Raw genomic sequence first — 20,478 nt, 5'->3', positions numbered from 1 at the left:
CACAATGACATTAGGACTGACGTTTCAGAAGCCCAGCTAACCAGGGCAGAGCGGGATATTGTTCCCTGGCTTCTGAGAATAGTTAGCAGGTAAACAGCAATCTCATTGGTGATTACTGGAGGTTGGGGCCACACTGAGATTTGTGTTTGTGTGCATGTGCTGCGTGTATTTATGGATACACATTTACATAGCAAATGTTTTTGGGAGTGTGTGTGCAGGTTTTTCCCACCAATGTACCTGACTGTTGCCCGCAAGACTACAAAACTTGTGCAAAATCATTGGTTTAACTTTAATATACTGAATCAGAGGTTGATTGAAATGGGCCCACCCTCCGCTGTCTACATACTCTATTGGCCTCCCAAGTATTTATACCAGTTCCTTGCATTCTTTGGGGACACATATAAACTAATATTGCATCCATAATTACAAAAAATTTAACTATTTTCAGATTTATATAAAAAGTTTCTCTTTAAGGGATAAATCCAGGAAATATACTGAATATTTTATACTAAATCCAGCATGTCCACAGTTTCTCCAAGTTCACCCAACAAAGCACTAATGCAGGGTTTGCTTGCAGAAATCAAGCTGCTCAGCAGTTATTGTGAAAAGGGTCCAGTTTTTATCCCAAGTAAACACAGCTCCTCTTTCCTCCAGCTCTCTTTTCACTGCAATTGAACTGATAAGTACAGTCCCTTCCATTACGTAGGGCTTCCCTACCACTGGTCCAAACCAATAATCCATGGGAGTTACATATTTCTTTCCCCTTATTGACAAGCATCCAATTTTAGTCTGGTTTCTGCAATTCATTGGCCAATTGACAACCCTGAACCCAGGTAGGCTATAGAAGGTATGAGAAGTGTTTTATGTACTCCTCCCTTGGCAGATATCATGTGAATCAGCTAAACCAGAAATACAGGTAAAGATAGAGGTGGAGGATATAGAAAAGCAAACAAACTCAAAGGGCAGAGAGGAAGAAGAAAGCCAGGAAGATGAAAGCCAGGAAAGTTGCTATTTGAGGAATCCTGGAGCAGCAGAAAGTCTTTATGGTGGAAAAATGGAAGAAACTGAAGTGGACATTGATACTCTGATTGATGAGATGGATTATATTCCTGGTCACTTCCACCTTGATATGAACTTGAATTTTGAATCTACTTCCCCATTGAATTTCCAAGGGAGAGACGTGAAGCTGAAACGAGAAAGCCTTATTTATGAGCTAGAGTCTGAAACTGGCACTCTGCAGTATGCCATCAGAAACCTCCTTGGAGTCTTTTCTTTCTACCTAGAGGAGGTGGAGAAAGCCAAGGAGATTTTTCTTCAGATCATTCAGGAGGACCCAGAGAACCTGAATGCTTGGACAAATCTGGCCTATGTTTATGACAGGCTGAATGATGAGCATGAAGCGGCGAAGTGTACAGAGAACCTCTCCCACTTAATGGGCTTGGATTCAGATGACGAGGTCCAAGGTAATCCCCAATTCAGAACAGCCCGTTGCTTGGCTGAGCAAGGCTATGCTTATGCCTTTGATGTTGGGCTATCGAGCGAAGAAGAAAAGATGGAGAAACTAACTACAAGCCTCGGTCTTTACAACAAAGCTCTTGCTTATGGAAAGCAGGTGGGTAGTGGATCATAACTTTTGTCACTCACTGTTCAGTGGAGGGGAAATGGGACTGCTATCAGGTATACTGAGACACTACACAGAAAGGTGACAGTAGGTCACAACAGATTAGAATAGATTTACACAGACACACACATTCCTCATTATGCCATCCAACATTTCACAGGTAACACCTGGAAGTGTATGGCCAAGCAACTTCAAAGTATGGTCAAGATAGCAAAAAGTATTCATGAGGAAGAACACACAAACTAGGAGAGGGCTGTTGTAGTTTGCTTTTGAAGGGGAGTCTTCTCTTCTTTCTGCATTGAATTCACTGAGTGCTGATTACTTTTGCTGTTGAAACTCAGTTTGCAGCAATTTAAGTAAGCTGAGAACAAAGGAAAGTGGGAGGAGGTAAGAAAAACTGAGACATTTTTAAAGCAGATGAAAAGAATAAAATAGCACATGATTAACTAGGACTGTCCCTACCAAACTAAGACAGTTGAAGGATATGCTTTTTGTTGTTAACTGACTTTGAGTTGATCCTGACTCATGGCCACACTGTGGATGACACATCTCCTATATCCCCTATCTTCCACTGCTCTGCTTAAGTCCTGCAAATCTAGAGCTATGACCTCCCTGGTATGCAACTTTGCTCCCTTTCTACTATTCTCAATCTTTGGCCTGGAACAGATGGGCCTTTCGTGATGCCCTCGTCACGTGCTAGGGTTGCCTCGGGGCAGTGCGCCCACCCACCTCTCAACCCTAGCACGTGACGAGGGCATAACAATGGTAGCACCCTATATACAAGGTGCCACTGTTGTTATGTAAGCATTGTGCGGCGTCTGGACGGCGCTGCACAGCGCTTACACGAGTGCACCAATGCACCGCCGCTGTGGCATAAAAAGAAGCCGCTTTCTTTTTCCGCTGCTGGGAAGCTGCGCAGTTTGGTGGATGAGGCTTTCCTTCGGTGGAAAAACAGGTGCCAGCAGGCCGCCCTTTTTGGATGCTCTATACCACATCTTTCCTTGCATTATTGTCTTTTTCCAGTGAGTCATGCCTTCTCATAGTGGTGTCGCTAGGGTTGGTGTCACCCAGTGTGGTAACTCATGATGTCACACACACACACACACTGACCTACTCCCACTACACCACCATACATCATATTTCTCAAATATCACATATCAAATATCACTGAATCTAATGCAATAGTTACGACATAACCAACTAGCAAAATTAACATTATACCTTAAAATTACAATATCATACACACAACCTATATGTATTTACATATGCATAGTTTCATGTGATTAATGTAAACATTTGGTAAAATGTGATATTTCTAAAGAAAAATTTAAAAGAATTTTAAAATTTAAAATTCAAAAAAGTGAAATTTTAAAATTCATTTTTTTAAAAAAATCAGGGGCCTCTCCTTTCTTCCTCTCACTCACACCACACCATCTCTTACATCATTTAAAATGGAAATAGGCAAATGCCACACCCTGTTTCAGCCAAAACGCAGATAATTGAGGAGCAGTGGTGTCACGCCCCTTAAGGTGTCAGCTGATGTGCTTTACACCTCCACCACCACCACCACCACCCCAGTGACACCACTACCTTTTCATGATATAATAATATAATAATAAAAGTTTATTTTTATCCCGCTTTTCCAGCTATTGATCAAAGCGGCAAACAGATTTAGGTAAAAATACACCGAGATATAAAACATTTAAAACAGCATTTAAAAACAGTCACAATAACAACAACAGGGCCTGCTGAGTGTGGGAATCCATAAACATTACAAGGTCATCAACAGAGGGGGTGAAACATAAAATGACATCTCATGGGGGGAAGGCTTGGGAGAAGAAGAAGGTCTTAAGATTCTTCTTAAAAAGATCTAAAGATGTGGTGGAGCGGAGCTCATCCGGGAGATTGTTCCATATTCTAGGGGCCGAGGTAGAAAAGGCCCGTTGCGAGGTCCTCGCATAACATGCAGTTGGGACCTCCACCAAGTTCTTCCCTGCCGACCTGAGTGTGCAGGGCGGATTATATGGGGAGAGGCGGTCCTCAAGTACCCTGGGCCCAAGCCTTTTAGGGCTTTATAGGTCATTACCAACACCTTGTATTGAGCCCGGAAGCAAATAGGCAGCCAATGGAGATCTTTCAAGATAGGTGTTATGTGGTCTGACCTGGAACATCCAGCGACCAATCTCGCTGCCATATTTTGCACTAACTGTAGCTTCCAGGTTTGGTACAAGGGTTGCCCCATGTAGAGCACATTACAGAAATCCAATCGAGAGGTTACCAGAGCATGTACTACAGTTTCAAGATCCCTCCGGTCCAGGTAGGGACGCAGCTGGCGTATCAGCCGAAGCTGATAACAAACGCTCCTGACCGCCGCATCCACCTGAGATGACAGCTGGAGCGACAAATCCAGGAGCACTTCCAAGCTGCGAACCGAGTCCTTCAAGGGGAGCGTGATCCTGTTCAGGACAGGATGGCAAATCTCACCACCCGGACCCGGGGAACCTATCACTAGTACTTCTGTTTTCTCTGGATTCAGACTGAGTTTGTTTTCCCTCATCCAGCCCATTACCGACTCCAAACAGGCATTTAGAGGAGAGATGCCATCCCTAGTCGCTGCATCAGTCAGAGATACAGAGAAACAGATTTGGGTGTCATCAGCATACTGATAACACCGCGCTATCGGAGCAGACATCCCCCAGCTGCACCATCTGAGGTAGGAACGGAACCACTGAAGCGCAGTGCCCCCGATACCCAACTCCCTCAGGCGTTCCAGAAAGATACCATGGTCAATGGTATCGAAAGCCACTGAGATGTCCAAAAGCACTAACAGGGACACGCTTCCCCTGTCCATGCCCAGACGGAGATCATCGACTAAGGCGACCATGGCAGTCTCAACTCCATAGCCCGCCCGGAAGCCGGTTTGAAATGGGTCTAGAAAATCCGTTTCATCCAAGATCGATTGAAGCTGGAAAGCGACCGTTCTCTCGATTACCTTCCCCAAAAAAGGCAGCAGCGATACAGGCCGAAAGTTGTTATGAATCAGGGGGTCTAAGGAGGGTGTGTCCAAAGTATGCTGGATGCATGCCAAATATTTCACATTAATTAAGGGTGGCTGCTAAAGCACATAGAATGGACAAAGAAAGGGGGAAATGAAAGGGCCTTCAGCAGAATGACCAAAGACAGGAGCTGATTGCTAAGCATTCGTTGCCCCAGGTGATCTGGTGAAAAGGCCACATTCCTGCCATTTATTTAGTGCAGGTATGGGAATCAATTGGCTCAGATTCAGCCTCCAGGGCAATTATGTAAGCCTTGGGTCCCTCCTGCACCCTCCTACTGCAAAAGTTTTATTTTGGTTTTGCTGTACTTTAAAAAAAAAAAAAAAGACTCAAGGAGAAATCATTTGTATCATGCCCCCCTGCATAACCATAAAGGATATTTTACAAAATTGGAAGTAGACCTCTGGACACATTTGATTCATATAGGGAAGATGTTTGCAATCTATGATGATTTCTGGGGAGAAAATTGGTCCTAATATCCTACAGCCAAAGCCTACTGATATGATTGGTTACTAATGTCCATACAACTCTCTGTTCATAGGACAAAGTCTGTTCTAGAATTTGGCCCTGTGCAGACCAGCCATTAAGACCAGCCTGGTGGCGGAGTCAGGGCATGCATCCATATGACGCATGTCCTGACTCAGCCCCAGGGTGCCATGATGCTGCACACTGCACTGCATGGCACGTGGCATCACGGTGCTCTGGTGCTGCGTCCGCATGATGCAGCACTGAAGAAGCACAATTAAGCTGTGGCACTGTGGCTGTCCTTCCCTTTCCAAGGCGCAAAATGGAGCCACATTTTGCGGCTCCTTTTCATGCCCTAGAAAGGCCAGATCAGGGGTGCGGTGTGCAGTTGCCGCAGCCCCGATCTGGCTGTCAAAGAGGTTGCTGGAGGCTGCCTCTTTGGGGCTCTCTGCACAGCCTGTTCATTTCCTTCTGGTTACTGCCATTTTGCTAAATTTGGGCAGCATGAATGGGGGAAGGGAGAGATGCAGCTAACAACAGGCTGTGTGGAAGGAAGTGAAATTGGCTCTAAACTCTATTGACATTCATCCCATTTCAAATTATAGTGATTATTGAAATGAAAATTTTTAAATGCAACTCAGTATCCTCTTCTTTCATAATGAATAGTGCAAGTATCCCTTACCCTCACAAAGCCCTGCAAAGACCCCTTGTCCTGATTCCAAACCTCATGTGCCAATGTCTAATAGTTTTCTGATAAGATTATATGTGCATATGTGTGTTTTTATTCCAGGCTCTTTGTTTCAAACTGTCCAAACAAAGGTGCAACCTTTGGTACACTCAGCTTACAGTCCTTTGCAGCACAGGCCATAGGAAGAAGCAGGTGGCCAGGCTGAAACTCTGTTTGCCGCAACAAACAGAGGTTGGACTGTAGATAAACAACTGTGGAGGGCTCCAAACATCTGAAGAAACCAGGAAAAAAAATAGTAAAATGGAATAGAAGCAGCCATGGTCACAGGAACAACACATTTAAGAATTGCCATTTTCATTCTTGCCTTTCAAGTTGTTTAGTTCAGATCATTCTATAGTGGGGAACCACTTTCTGTCTTGCAGTAGTTCTGGGGTGTTATTCACATGGTGAAAATAAACCAGGTAGAATCTGGGTTGAATCTTTGTTGTTCACATGCATTTTGAATACATCTGATTCAGCTGTGTGGGGGGCTGCCATAAAATTCACTTAACCCAGGATAATCAATGTTGGATTTTCCCGGATTTTTTAAAAAAGGTTTGGATTCTTGGCTGTGTGAATAGCTGAAGTGAATAGACTCAAGATAAACCCGCATAAAACCAGGATCTGAAGGCCTTGAATGTGCTTCAAATATATTTGCGTCCATCTTTATTCAAGTGCTGACATGTGCGAACAACCAAACCTGCAGACATATGCATAAATGTGGTTCCATAGTATGAATAACAAACCTAGAATGCATGGGTGAGATTATTCTTATAGTCACACTAAAAAAACAACAACATGCTGGTTGTCTTACACTGTCACTCAGTTAAGAAACTTTAGTTGATTAAACCCAAAGGTTGTGGTCAATTGAATACTATATAAAATAGTATATCCATAAAACCAAGAAAAAGACTTTAATTCCTGGATCAGGTTGCTCGGAAGAAATTTCTACAGATTTTAGGGTAGCTTATTCTCAAGGAAATCTTCAGAATTGAATGTAAGATGAACCCTCCTGGCTTAGACCATCCTGGATTAGATAGACTAATGAGATGCCTATAGAACCCATTAAGTGGTACATGCAAGCAGTAGTGTCCCCAGCAGCTTGTAATATAAATAGAGGCATGCTTGTTGAGTTTTGTTGTGTGAAATGGCTCCTTCTTTTTACCCTGTTGCATAACTAGAAGGTGCAGGGGGAGATGGCATACCCTTATACTTTTCATAGATGAAAACTGGGACCTATGTGCCCAAGCAACATCACTGTGTGGTCAGGTTGGCAAAGGTATTGACGAGGAAGAACACTCAAGTTAAGGGATGCTGCAGCAGTTTGGTTTTGCCTGAACCTCCAGGGAAAGGCACAGTTCCACCCCCTCTCCTTTCCTGCATTCTACATTTAGGATGCAGGCTATTTTTGCATTTTAAACTCAGTTTGCAGCAACTGAAAAAAGCAGAGACAAAAGAGGAGGAAAGAAAAATTAGGCCAAATTGGGATAATTACAGGATATGAAATAGGACTTGATTAATGAGTGTGGAAAGAGTCTTTTAAAATTATTTGGTTGCTCTTAAATTAATGGAACTCGTGTAATTTTGGAGAGATCAATAGGAATATCCACATTAACACCTAAAACTTATTAGGGTATTAACCCCCATGAAAAAAGAGCTAGCATATCTCCAAGATAGGGGAAGCTAGAGAAATTCTATTGGTCACTTCCCTTTCCCTTCCCCTTTCCCCAATGAATCGTTGGTAAATATAGGTGTGGTACAGACCGCCATAAAGCGCACCAATTGCACACTCCCTAACCCTAGTACGTGTGCACAGTGCCGTCGTTACGTGGCGCTGTTCACACGGGGTGTGTGATGACAATGTCATGCATGCACTGTGTCCAAACGGCATGGCATGTTGTGCTACTAAATTTATTACAAACAGAGCTTTGTGTGTGACCTTTAAGGTTTCTGAAGCTACTGTGTCAGTGCTGGTTTTTGTAGGAATGCAGCAACTATTTTCATGCTAATCTAGATCTGTATTTCAGGTTCCTTTGGAGGAGAGGAGAAGTTGGTATTTCACAATGACCACGCTGCATATCAGGTGAGAAGCGAATGCAGCAGGGGTGGGTAAAGAGCAGCATTTGGGGGAGTTCCTTTTTTCAATAATTTATTTTAAAAATTTTGCTTAAGAATTCTCTCTATAGGACATGGGGGCATTTTTGCCATATTGGGGAGGGAGGGCAAGAGAAGCTTTAAAAAAACAACAACAGGAAGTGATTATTGAAAAGATTATGAAAATTTTCCCCACACAGAAGGTGTGGAGGGGGACATACCCTCCAACATTTCAGATGAAAACCAGGACAACTGAAGTAAGGGGTAAAGAGGAAGGGGGATAGAGAAAATGGGACATTTTAAAAGCAACTGACAAATTGGCATGACAGAGGATTAATCAGAACACTCACTGCCAAATCAGGAACGTTGGAGGGTATGTGTAACCTAAGGGTGTTAAATATGTACACACACACTACATTTATCTCTCCATCCCTCCCTCCCTATCGCTCCATCTCTCTGTGTGCCCCCCTCCCCATTTTCCCACAGTTCCCCGCATCCCTCAAAAAATGCAGAATAAAAAAGTACCATCAGACCTCTTTTGGGCAGAGCGGAGTCTTTAAATTTTCTTCTCTTGTTGAAAAGTAGGACATTGATTTATTGTCCTTTTAAAAAAAAATAATGTATTTGATTTTAAAACCACACTGTTTTCTTCCAAAGAGTTCAGAATAAGACACCTGGTTCTTCTTCCCCACTCCCATTTATTCTCACATAAAGCCTACAAGATCATTAAAGGTATCTGGGTTCAAGCTTATTTGTGACTCAGTAGCCAAAACAAAAAATCTATGAAAACCCTAGATGTAGTGGTAATAAGAAATCCATGAGCAATTCTACAGTCTCTCTGTGTGTTTTAGTGGTAAATCCAGCTATGCATAGCCCAATTCAGCCCAAATCTTAGAAACATTTCTTTTTGGGATTACAAAAAGAAGAACATCCTGCACCACACCTGAAATCTTCTAGGTGGCTGGTCTATAATGGTGGAACATCCTTTCCAATATTTATTCCTAGATCCACCCAAAGTTAGGAATAGATTGCGAGTTTAGATGTCTACTTTTTGTTGTTTTTGTGTGTCTTCAAGTCCTTTCAAACTTATGGTAGCCCTAAGGTGAACCAATCATGGGGTTTTCTTGGCAAATTTCTTCAGAAGGGGTTTGCCATTGTCACCTTCTGAGGCTGAGAGAGTGTAACTGGTGCAAGGTCACCCAATGGGTTTACATGACACAGATGGGATTTGATCCCTGGTCTCCAGAATCATAGTCCAGTGCTCAAACCATTATACCATGATGTCTATACAGAATGGTAAATAACAATAATGGTTCCCTTCTTTGTTTCAGATTGGATGGGATGTGGATGAGCAAGGGAAATGATGAGGAAAAAAGGTTGCCAGCCTTTAATAGAACCCTGGTTTTGCTTCAGCAAGTCCTGAAATCCTCTAATCTACATTACAAAGGTAGGAGAAATCATTTAGGCAAATTGGAAGTATAAGTCACAAACTGTATGCAATCTGGCTGTGCATAAGCAGGCTCTTCCATTCAAACACTACAAGTCCATAGCTTATCTCCCAAGAGCCTGTTTGCACAAAAATCTCCATGTTTTTGTTGCTGTTGCTCCCACAAGTGCTCTCCGTTTTCAAAATATGGCTTAATTCATTGGACACAGGGAGGTCATAAAGTGAAGAGGAAAGCCCAGATGCACAGTCTTCCTATGCACAAACAATGAAAACACCTTCGGATCTTTTCTACTGTGGCTAGCATCCCGTTAGTAACAGATGGGCACACAGATCTTTGTTTTGTTTTTTTATAATAATTTTAATTAGTTTTAAAAAATATATGAAAAACAACACTTATCATCCATTCTTGAAGTACAGCGTATGCAGGTTGCTAACAATAGTTTTTACCAGCGATATTTTCAATATATTCAAAAGTAGTACCATACACATGACTATCATACCTACCTAATCTAGCGTACCTTCCTTTCTTTTAAGTTGACATTTTTATATTTTAAATTATTTGTTAAGTAATAGTATCAAAAAACATGTTTGTTATACTAATTATACTTGAGCTTACAAACTCTTGTATACCTTTACAGTTTTCATTTGCAGAAAGTATAAAGTATAAGCCCGCTCCAATTAAACATAAATTAAGTATCATTGGGATTGCAACAAGATCAGACTGTCTTTCAGCTGTTAATTTGCTAAGTAAACCAAGCCCTTAGCTAAAGTTTAACTTAAATCCAATCCCAGAACTGCGTTCTTTACCCATTTTTTCTGAAAAAAAGAGATATTATTATTCCAGTCTTCTTTAAATAGATTCGATAGTTCATTTCGAATGCCTTGGGAGAGTTTGTCCATCTCCATCATGCCCAAAAGCTTATACAGCCATTCTTCTTTCGTAGGGGTTTCCTTTAACTTCCATTTCTGGGCATACACTATTCTTGCTGCTGATAATATATAAAATAATATTTTACCATACTTTTTTTCCAAATCCAAATTTATTACATTTAGTAAAAACACCTCGGTGAGAACTTTCGTGTTATATTTAAACTTTTCTTAATTTTGAAATAAATCAGTTTCCAGAATTTTATAGCTTTCCCACATGTCCACCACATGTGGAAAATTGATCCTTGTTCTTTGCCACATTTCCAACATAAGTTACTGCAATTATTATATATTTTACTAAGTTTTAAGGCTGTTAAGTACCACCGAAAATAAATCTTATAGTAACTTTCTTTCACATTTTGACTACACATATACGTCAATCTTTTTTTCCAGATGAATTCCCGCTGTTCCAAATCAATAGAAAAACCAAGGTTTTGGGACCACTTAATCATGTTATCCTTGATAACTTCTTCTTCCATATAATATGTAAGGATACATTTGTACAATCTTGCTAACAAAACATCCTTGCTTGACATTAATCCTTTTTTTTAAATAGGGTGCAAGAGACTATTCTCTAGCCTCTTGCACCCCATCCACTTCCCCAGCAATTAAGCCCTGGCAGGGAGGGAAGTGTCTGGGCAAGAAGGACAACTTCTAGTCCATCTGTAGTTTGCAAGAGAAAGAGACAGAGGAAGAGAAAGGAAAACACCAATGTCATCACTTTGCCTCTGTCTCCCTCTCTCTTGCAGACTGCAGGGGAATGAAAGAAAGTTACAGCTACCCAGTCACCTCCTTCTCTTATAGACATTGATCAGAGCAGTGGTCCCATGGGGCATGGTTGATACTGTGGAATACAGGCACTGAGCTATGAAAGCTTCCCTCCTGCAATCTAGGCCTATAATTCCCAAGAACAGTCTCTATTTGATTTCTAATGCCTTTGGAATCAAATAAAGCAGAGTAGTGCCATTTCCAGAGTGACATCAAATCCACCTCATATGTAATGGATTGCAGTTTTCACAATAATGAGACAACACCCCCTGACTGGAGATGATAGAAATTATAGTCCAACATATACAGAGGAGATTAGGTTGAAGAAGGAAGTGTTAGGGTCGACTAACTTTGGTTTTGTTCCTTCTCTTTCTTTAGCATTGGCCTGGTGTTACCTTGGGATACTGCTAGAAAGAAAAGAATCATTCTCAACTATCCCAATGAGTATCCATGATTGTGGTTACTCTGGAACAGAACCTCTTGACTGCTTTGGAAAGGTAGCTTTATGTCGTTGTTGTTTGCCTTCAGGTCCAATATATGACACCCTAAGGTGAATCTTGGCAGGGTTTTCTTGGCATATTTCTTCAGAGGGGGTTAGCTATTGCCATCCTCTAAGACAGAGAGAGCATGACATGCCCAAGGCTACCCAGTGGGTTTATATGGCTGAGCTGTGATTTGATCCCTGGTGTTCAGAATCATACTCCAATGCTAAAACCATTACACCACAGTGGCTCATATATTATATATAGGTTTATATGAGCAGGATACAAATCTACTAAATAAATAATAGATAGAAGATAATAAAGTTAAAATAATGCCATTACCTTCAGTGGCTTATTTTCTTTGTTAATAAGAGTTAGGTTTGTAAAATAATAAAATGAGTGGGCATGTCATTACCTGTTTCGTTGTAATGAGAATCATGCTCCTGTAGTATTCAGGGAGATAGTTGTGTCAGTATGTTTTACCATTAAAAGATACAATCAAACTCCAATAGTATTCAGACAGATAGAATAAACTAGCACCTTTGACACTAACTGAGAAAAAATGAATTTCATGCATATGTTTTTATGAACTTTAGTCCACATAATATATATATATATATATATATATATATATATATATATATATATATCCCACCCCTCTATGAAACACAATCGGGGCGGTTTACAATGTTAAAATTATACATTCCCCAAACCATCCATTCCCACCCCCCTTAAAACACAATTAAACAATATTAGAGTTAAAATATACTTTTAAAATTATTATAATAACAAAGAACAGTGGCTGTAGTGAGGTCAGATCCAAGCTGGAATCCCTATTTTCGGCTGGGGATTTATTCATGAAAGGTCTGCCGGAAGAGATCCATCTTAACAGCTTTCTTAAAGCTGTTTAGAGCAGTAATATGATTGCTCTCATCCGGCAGGCCGTTCCATAATCTGGGAGCAATAGCTGAAAAGGTCCTCTGGACAGTCGTAGACAATCCCGTTTTTAAAGACTGTAACAGACTCCTCCCAGAGGACCTGAGTGCACGGGGCAGATTATATGGGAGGAGGCGGTCCCAAATATAGGTTGGACCCAAGCCATTTAGGGCTTTATAGGTGATAGCCAACACCTTGTACTGTGCCCAGAAACTAATGGGCAGCCAGTGAGGTGATCTTAAGATCGGTGTTATGTGGTCTCTTCTAGATGTACCGGAGACCAATCTGGCTGCCATGGTCTGTACTAGTTGCAGTTTCTGGGTCAGGCACAAGGGTAGCCCCATGAAGAGTGCATTACAGAAATCCAAACGGGAGGTTACCAGAGCATGTATCACAGTGTCAAGGTCCCTAACTTCCAGAAAAGGGTGTAGCTGCCGTATCAGCTGGAGTTGATAACAGGCCTCACCTCATCAAAAAACCTTTGTGGACAAATATATATGCAGATAGGGGGAGTAATGTGCAGTATAATAGAAATACAAAATATGTTAATGTGGCAATAAGTGTCAGTTTAATGATGGTTACAAAGAGAAAAGGGAAAAGGTGTGAGAAACGGTTTTACACACAAGCATACATAGGCAGATAAATATAGATATAGTGAAGGGAAGACTTTGTCTAGTTCAGTGGTCCCCAAACCTGTTTGAGCTACTGACCCTTTTCCTTTTGTGTGACAACCCTAGTGCACCCTGGGCTTATTTTTTTTATTTTAGGTTTACTGCAGATTCAAAACAACCAATCTCAGTCGCTGCTCTCTTTGCACCAAGTCACCTTGGGAGCAGCAACTGAGCAACTGGCTGAGCAGTGACTGAGATGCTTCTTGCTTGTGCCAGTCTTGCAGCAAAGGCTGGCATAGGTGAGAGACTTTTTGGTTGATTGTTTGACTGGCTGCTCATTCTTGGCTCCCTTTGCACCCTGTCATCCTGGGAGCAGCAACTGAGCAGCGGGCTAAGCAGCAACTAAGAAGCCTCTTACTTGTGCCAGCCTTGCAGCAAAGGCCAATGTGAACAAGAGGCCTCAGTTGCTGCTCTCAGGATGACCAGGTGCAAGGGAGAAGCTTCTTCCCAGAGAGGAGGGATTCTCAAGCCTTCATCAGGGCAAAGAAAGGTGCACCCAGTGTGTGTGTAGGTGGTTTACAGAGGCCACATGCTCTGGACTGGAGAGCACTTTTGGGAAAAGCTATATAAATAAAATAAATAAATAAACTTTATTTATACCCCGCCTCTCTATCAGTGACAATCGAGGTGGCTTACAGATAAAACATCCATACAAACCCCATGGCCCATATATAATTTCTGAAGTTGGAATTACCATCTCACATTTTGCTTTTGAAGAAGCTTATTTACAATTTACAAAAAATGCTTATTTACAAATATGTATTAGTGGGACTTACTTCTAAGTAGATATGTAGATGATTATGTTGTAATTAAGCAAAGACTTTCAGGCATATCCATTCCCTTTCTTTCTGTCCAGAACTCACCTCCTCACATACCATAATCATTCCTTAAGGGGCAGAACCTGTTAGGGTTGCTAGAGCAAAAGCTGGAGAGGATCCCTGTAGCTTTAAAGGTTGTATGAAAGAAGGAAGTTCAGCAGGCTTTCTTCTCATGCAACCAGGTAACAAGCAACACCTGCTAGAATTCCCTCTTCTACACAATTATTAAAAGTACAGGAGCTTTCCAGTTTTTAGTCTGGTAGTGGCCAGGTTATGAGTATAATCAAGTAAATTTATCCTGTTTCTGGCCCATGGATCAACAAGGTGGAAATTCATTAATGGAAAAAATATCTTCTGGATTGTTTTCTTTTAAGGCCATAGAAATAGCGAAAAATTGCACACCTGTTCTAAACCGCCTGTCAAAAATCTTCCACTTCCTTGGCAAGCAAGAGATGGCAATGGCTGTCTGCAACATGGCCTTAGATTTGCTGCCTGATCCAGTACTTAATTGGCAGGCCTACTGTATGCATGCCAAGGTAAGTATTTCATCATTAAAACACTGCCCTTATAATAAGCAAATGTTTTTTTGAGAGACCAGTTTTTCCTATGGTAATAGCTTTGAGTAGGATTATTAAGTCATTAACTTGGGGTGTATGGCATCAACATCCTATTTTCTGACAGGTCTGTTATGGAGGATAACGCTAGTTGGGGTTATTGGGCATGGTGGTTTTGTATTACCTCCAATTGTTGTTGTGTGCCTTCCAGTAGTTTCTGATTTATGGTGATCCTAAGGTGAACCTATCATAAGGTTTTCTTGGCAGAATGTGTTCAGAGAAGGTTTGCTTTTGCCATCCTCTGAGCTGAGAGAGTCTGACTAGATCACCTAGTGAGTTTCCATGGCTGAGTGTGGAATCAAACCCTGGTCTCTCAGTGTCCTAGTCCAACACTCAAACCACTATACCTCACTGGTTTTCCTTACTTCCAAAGTGATTTGTGTATCAGTAACAGTTGGCAGAGAGAACAGGAAAGGATATATGTTTGTGTCTGAACTTCCCATAGACCAGATTGGGCAAAGTGTGTCTTGAAGCCTGTATTCAGCCCTCAAGGCCATTTTTGTATCACCAAGGGTTCCCATCTCATTTTTACATGGAGCATATTTTTGCCCCCATTTGGCCAGTAATATCTCACCAAGCTTCTGGGAGGGAAACTGTTGGTCATTCTCCCATGTTTTGTACCACTCATCACCTTTTTCAGACCTCAATCAGCCTTGCTCCAACCTGCCTGCTCCAGTCAGGTCTTGATTTAAAGAAAGGCCCAAATAAGCCAAACACTTATTTTTCAACATTTCATAGATGTTGGGGCTGGATGCCATCAGTATGCTGATGACAATCAGCTTTACTTCTCCTTGTCATCCGAGACAACCATTTTTGTCACTTGAGACCCCATTAGACATGGTGACTAAGGCCCAAGACAGATGAGCCAAAAGTGCCATTTTGCTGCCAAAACTAGAGTTCCGGAATGTGTGGCAACCACATGGTACAGAATTCTAGTACGTGTGGGCGGCAGCCTAATGATGGCCTCCCGTCCACACAGGGGCCACCATCTTTAAGTAAGCGATGTGCAGCATCCGCACATCACTGCGCATCACTTACATCATGAGTGCACCAGTGGTGCACTCGTGACATAACCCATCTTCTTTTTCCTCTGGAGGGACAGTGTGCATTTTGGCGGCTGCGGCGTCCCTCTGGAGTTAAAATGGGCACCTGCACCACACCTAAAAGTGCTTGGGGCCAGTTTTGACTCATCTGCCAACTACTACCTTTCCTGGACAGGGATAACATAGCCACAGTAGTCAATGCACTGATTACTTCCCAATTAGGCTAATGCAATGCAGTGGTATCACTAAGGAGTGCAGGGGGTACATAACATACTACATGACACCATAAAAGGGGGTGACACCACTGCTCTTCAAACAATGGCCTGTGTGGCATTCACATGTGTCCAATTAAAATGTTGAAGAAATGGGTGAGTGTAGTGAGGCTCAGTGGAAGGAGAGGCCCCAGAGTTTTGTATTTTCAAATAAAATTTATTTATTTTTTAAAATTAAAAAATATATTTTAATTTTTTTTAAAAAAAAATCACCTTTCACCAAATTTTCACTTCAACCACATAAAACTATGTATATGTAAATGCATCAAGGCTGTGTGTATGATGTTGTAATTTAAAGGTATAATTGAATTTTTTGCTAGTTATTTATGTGACAACTATTACCATGACATTCAGTGATATGTAGGAGCAGAAATTACAATTAATTAATAACATTCTGTATGATGTGGGATGGGAGCAGATTAATTGGGGAGGGTGACACCATGAGTTACCACACTGGGTAATGCCAACTCTACTGATGCCACTGCTGCAATGCACTCTGTGTGGGGCTGCCCTTGAGGACAACTCAGAAACTGTAGAGAGTGCAAAATGCAGGACCGAGACTGCTAGCTGAGATTCCATTCTGATTCTATATAACAGCAGTTCTGAAGAAATGACACTGGTTGCCAATATGCTTCTAGTGTAAATTCAAGGTGTTAGTGATAAGCCCTAAACAGCTCGGGGGCCTTGAGGAGAGCACTTCTTTGTCTATATGCCTGCCCAAGAACTGAGATATATTAGAGGGTCCCCTCTCCTCTATGTCCCACCAATTGAAGAAATACATTTTGGAGGACATGGGAAAGGGCCTTCTCTTCATTGGCACCCCCATTGAGGAATTCCCTCCCTCTGGCTTGACTAGAACCAACACTGGGAGCATTTTGGAATCAAGTCTACACCTGGCTTTTTTATTAAAGCTTTGGGTCTAACTGATTTTATCCAGAATACACATATGCTATGGTTGTATTATTTAAAATTGTTTTAACTGATTTTAAGTCACCTGGTTTTAACTGACAAAACTAATCCATAGTTTAATCTTTTAAAACAAGTGTTACTATTTTAAATTGATTTTATTGTAAGCCACCCTGAGATCTTCAGATATAGGGCAGGATATATATTTTAGTAACATAAATACATAAATAAAAATCTAAGCTGACTGGCAGTAGCTCTCCAAGATTTCAGCGGTAATGCAAAATAAAGCATAAGCTAGGATGAGTAAAGAAAGCTCAACTACTTTTTCTATTTAGATGCTAATTAAGCTGTATTTACGTGACTTGGAACGTGTTAAAATGGGCTTGGGAGGAATGCCAGACCAGAAGAACCTCTTTGATGCTAAAACAGATCTTGAGAAAGTCATGAAGGTACACCCATGCCTCAAGACTTATCTTAACCTAGGCCAGGTAAATAAAAGCATCCACTTTATTATTGTTCTTATTTGTGTGTGTGTGTGTTTCTTATTATGTCATTTTATATTGGTTACTATTTATGTTGCTATTTAGCTAGACTTTTAGCAATCCTAAGGGGTGTGTGTGTGTGTGTGTTTTAAAAATCATTTCTACTCTTTCTGTCTATTTACTACATGTATAAGGTTGGCCACCAACACATATTCTCTGGGCAGTTAACAGAGTAAAACAGATAAAATGCTTTTTTTAAAAGCTGAAAATTAACCAGTCATCCCTCTCCATGAAATTTGCCTTGTAATGGAGACAGAAGAAAAGACAGTGTACATTAAAATAAACTAAAACAATGAAATTGATTTAAAACAATTGATTTAAGAAGCTGTTCTATAGATTGTTGTTTTCATTTAGGCTGAGAGCTGCTGTGAATTATGGTTGAGGGATGAGGTATAAATAATTTAAATGCATAAATAAATAAATGGATAAATACCACAGGGAAAGTGAAAACCAACTGATGGCACTGAGAGGCAAGAGAATGTGGAAAAAAGAGACACAAGTGCAGCTGATCAAAGATGTTGCAGAAATGTAATCAGTAAAATCGAATTATAGCTATTTGAAACACAAAGAAAAGATGTAGCAGTTCCTGATCCTGCGTATCTCTGCAGAGATGAGTATCTTAAGGTCTGTAGGACTTACCATGTTCATCACAATTTAAGTATGTGTAATTTATGAGGCTGCCACGAGTTGACAAGCAACTTGAAGGTACGTACATACACAAACCCATGCACACACACAAACACAGTGCAACATTGGTACTAAACTATGGCTTGCCCTTGGGCCAGTTGTTTGGAAAGAAGAGACTGGAGAAGGCTTTTTAAGCTGGATGTGAGTCTTTTGTTACCTTCCCTGATTTAAGACATTCAATAACTTTTAACAGATAATTTTTGACCTGCCAGCTTATTGGACCAAGTCAATGTACTGAAGCTGGTGTATATACACTCTGAAATAGCCATGGAATGGGATTTCTCAGGAAACATATGGAGAGGAAAATGTGATCTACTTTACAAAAAAGAGTCCTCTGTTTGAAGGGCTGTTGGAGGACAGTCCTGTGTTTGAAGCTGTTCTCAGTATACAACGCTGTTCAAGACAGAACTTTAAAAAATAAAGAACTGTAATAAGCAAGAAGGGGGGCCTTGAAGTCGTCCAACTGCAGTCAGTACCTGAGCAGCAGCACCTAGCAAGATATACAGCTGGCCCTACACATTTGTTGCTTTGACTTTTGCAGATTTGATTATTTACAGATTTGATTAATATGTTATCTCTAGGAATCTCTAGGTCCTCCAGTGTGACTTTGACCATGGAGTCACACTGGAGGACCCAGAGATTCCTAGAGAAAACAATTCTCTAGGCATTTGTATGTCCTCTAGTGCAATTCTATGGTCGTCTCCTGCCAGATGCTGGCTGGAAAGTTACACTGGAATACCTGGAAATTCCTACAAAGGTGTCCTCTCAGGTTAAAAAAGTGTGTTTTTATTTGCAGTCTTTGTTTTTTTGTTTTACTTTCACAGGGTTCCTGTGCACCTAACCCCAGAAAATGTGAAGGGCCTGCTGAATTTAATTTCATTATAAACTATAGTATTTCTTAAACATGCATCTCTATGTAGACATTAACATATGTACATTATATCAGACCCTGTGTCCTCTTTCATCTCTTTTGGTAGAACATTTATTTTGGTGATGTGTAAGCAGCCACCCCACTTCTCTCTTGGGCAGCCTTCTGAAGAAGCCCTATTTTAAATACCTCATACTCATACCATGTGGTAAATACAGCAGAATTTTGTCTACAACAGTTCTCTGAAGTTCAGTTCTCTCTGACGGCCTCCAGAGCATAACTCTATAGTTTTAGAAGGTGGAAGGCTTTCCTCCATAGAAAGTGTTTTAAGTCTCATTGCAACTTCTTTTTAAATTCTTAAAAAATTCTATATTTTCTTCAAAATGTTCTTTTCTGAATGGAGTGGGCTGTCTTGGTACTTTTCAGGAAAACAGCACATGTATTCTTTAATAGCATATATGAAAAGTGTTTGTGTCTTTCCTTCTCTTTTCCTCTGCTCCCCTTCTAGGTATATTATTACATGGGAGTAGATGCCATCCAGGAACTTTTCCTTGTGGATGAAAATGCCCTGAACAATGCCCTCATGTTCTTTGCTAAAGCCATGGAATTTGACCTGGGGAATGTCTTGCCTGAAATCCAGCTGATGAAGGGAAAATGCCTCCGTCTAAAAAATGAAGAACTGAATGCCATTGAATGTTTCAAGCAGGCAATAGAGCTGGACAATGTGGGCTCAATGCATACGGAGAGTTTCCGATGCTTAATGGAAATACTGCTTACATTGTTCAGCCAGAAGAAGATAAATACAGAGATGCTGATGAAGGAAGTAGAGCTGTGGGTGAAGAAGGCAGAGACGAAATATCCCAAGCAGCGGATTCAACAGGAACTCAGGCTGGTTTGTCGTCATCACACAGCCGAGGTGCTTGAACTTTCCAAAGCTATGGTAACAAGAGGGAAGACAGAGCTGGTGAAGCTGCTCTTTGAGACCATGAAGTGTGACTTCAAAAAAGGCAGAATGAATGAACGTTCACTCTCCTTTTGATCAGCTGGTTTCTTAGTCATCACACAACCATGTTTTCCACCAACTCCAGTACCTTACAGTAATTCAGTTCTGCTCATTATTGGAGCAAAGAGACTATTTTTTAAATAAATAAAAGACGATATAATAGGATCTAATGCTTTTTAGAGCACTCAATAGATATTATTCTATACTCATGGATGAGGCAAGGGTGTGTGCTAATATTCAGAAATGTCACTTCCTCCTTATTATTCACTACTAAAAGTATTCCACTCCACCTGATTCAAAATTATTAACTCATCCCCACCTGAGTGCTGTTTCTCTTCTTTCCCTCTACTCTTCCTTTCTTGCTAGTCTTTTTCTTCTGCCACCCCCTATTTGTTCAACCTGTACCAATTTCTCCTGGGTTAGAAACTCATTACTCTATGCCTGTGGTGCCTTTTAACTTAGCAGTAAGGAGGGGAAAACTTCATGGGATCACCCCTCCCTCCAATATATTTACACACTCAATCATACCAA

At 41.0% G+C, this 20,478-nt stretch overlaps 1 protein-coding gene across 1 annotated transcript; it reads left to right on the top strand.

The window, feature by feature from the left end:
- Positions 1 to 1,054: 1,054 nt before the first annotated feature.
- Positions 1,055 to 20,026, top strand: TTC22 (tetratricopeptide repeat domain 22). Its single transcript, XM_089518672.1, has 7 exons — positions 1,055 to 1,612; positions 7,897 to 7,952; positions 9,295 to 9,410; positions 11,484 to 11,602; positions 14,387 to 14,548; positions 17,183 to 17,335; positions 19,453 to 20,026. Exons 1-7 carry the CDS (start codon positions 1,055 to 1,057, stop codon positions 19,981 to 19,983), a joined length of 1,695 nt encoding a protein of 564 aa, XP_089374798.1. The 3' UTR covers positions 19,984 to 20,026.
- Positions 20,027 to 20,478: the final 452 nt, after the last annotated feature.

Source organism: Sceloporus occidentalis, unplaced genomic scaffold, assembly GCF_023333645.1.
Source record: "Sceloporus occidentalis isolate IW3139 unplaced genomic scaffold, rSceOcc1.0.p SCAF_3, whole genome shotgun sequence".
Classification (NCBI taxonomy): Eukaryota; Metazoa; Chordata; class Lepidosauria; order Squamata; family Phrynosomatidae; genus Sceloporus; species Sceloporus occidentalis.
This window is presented reverse-complemented; position numbering and strand designations above follow the sequence as displayed.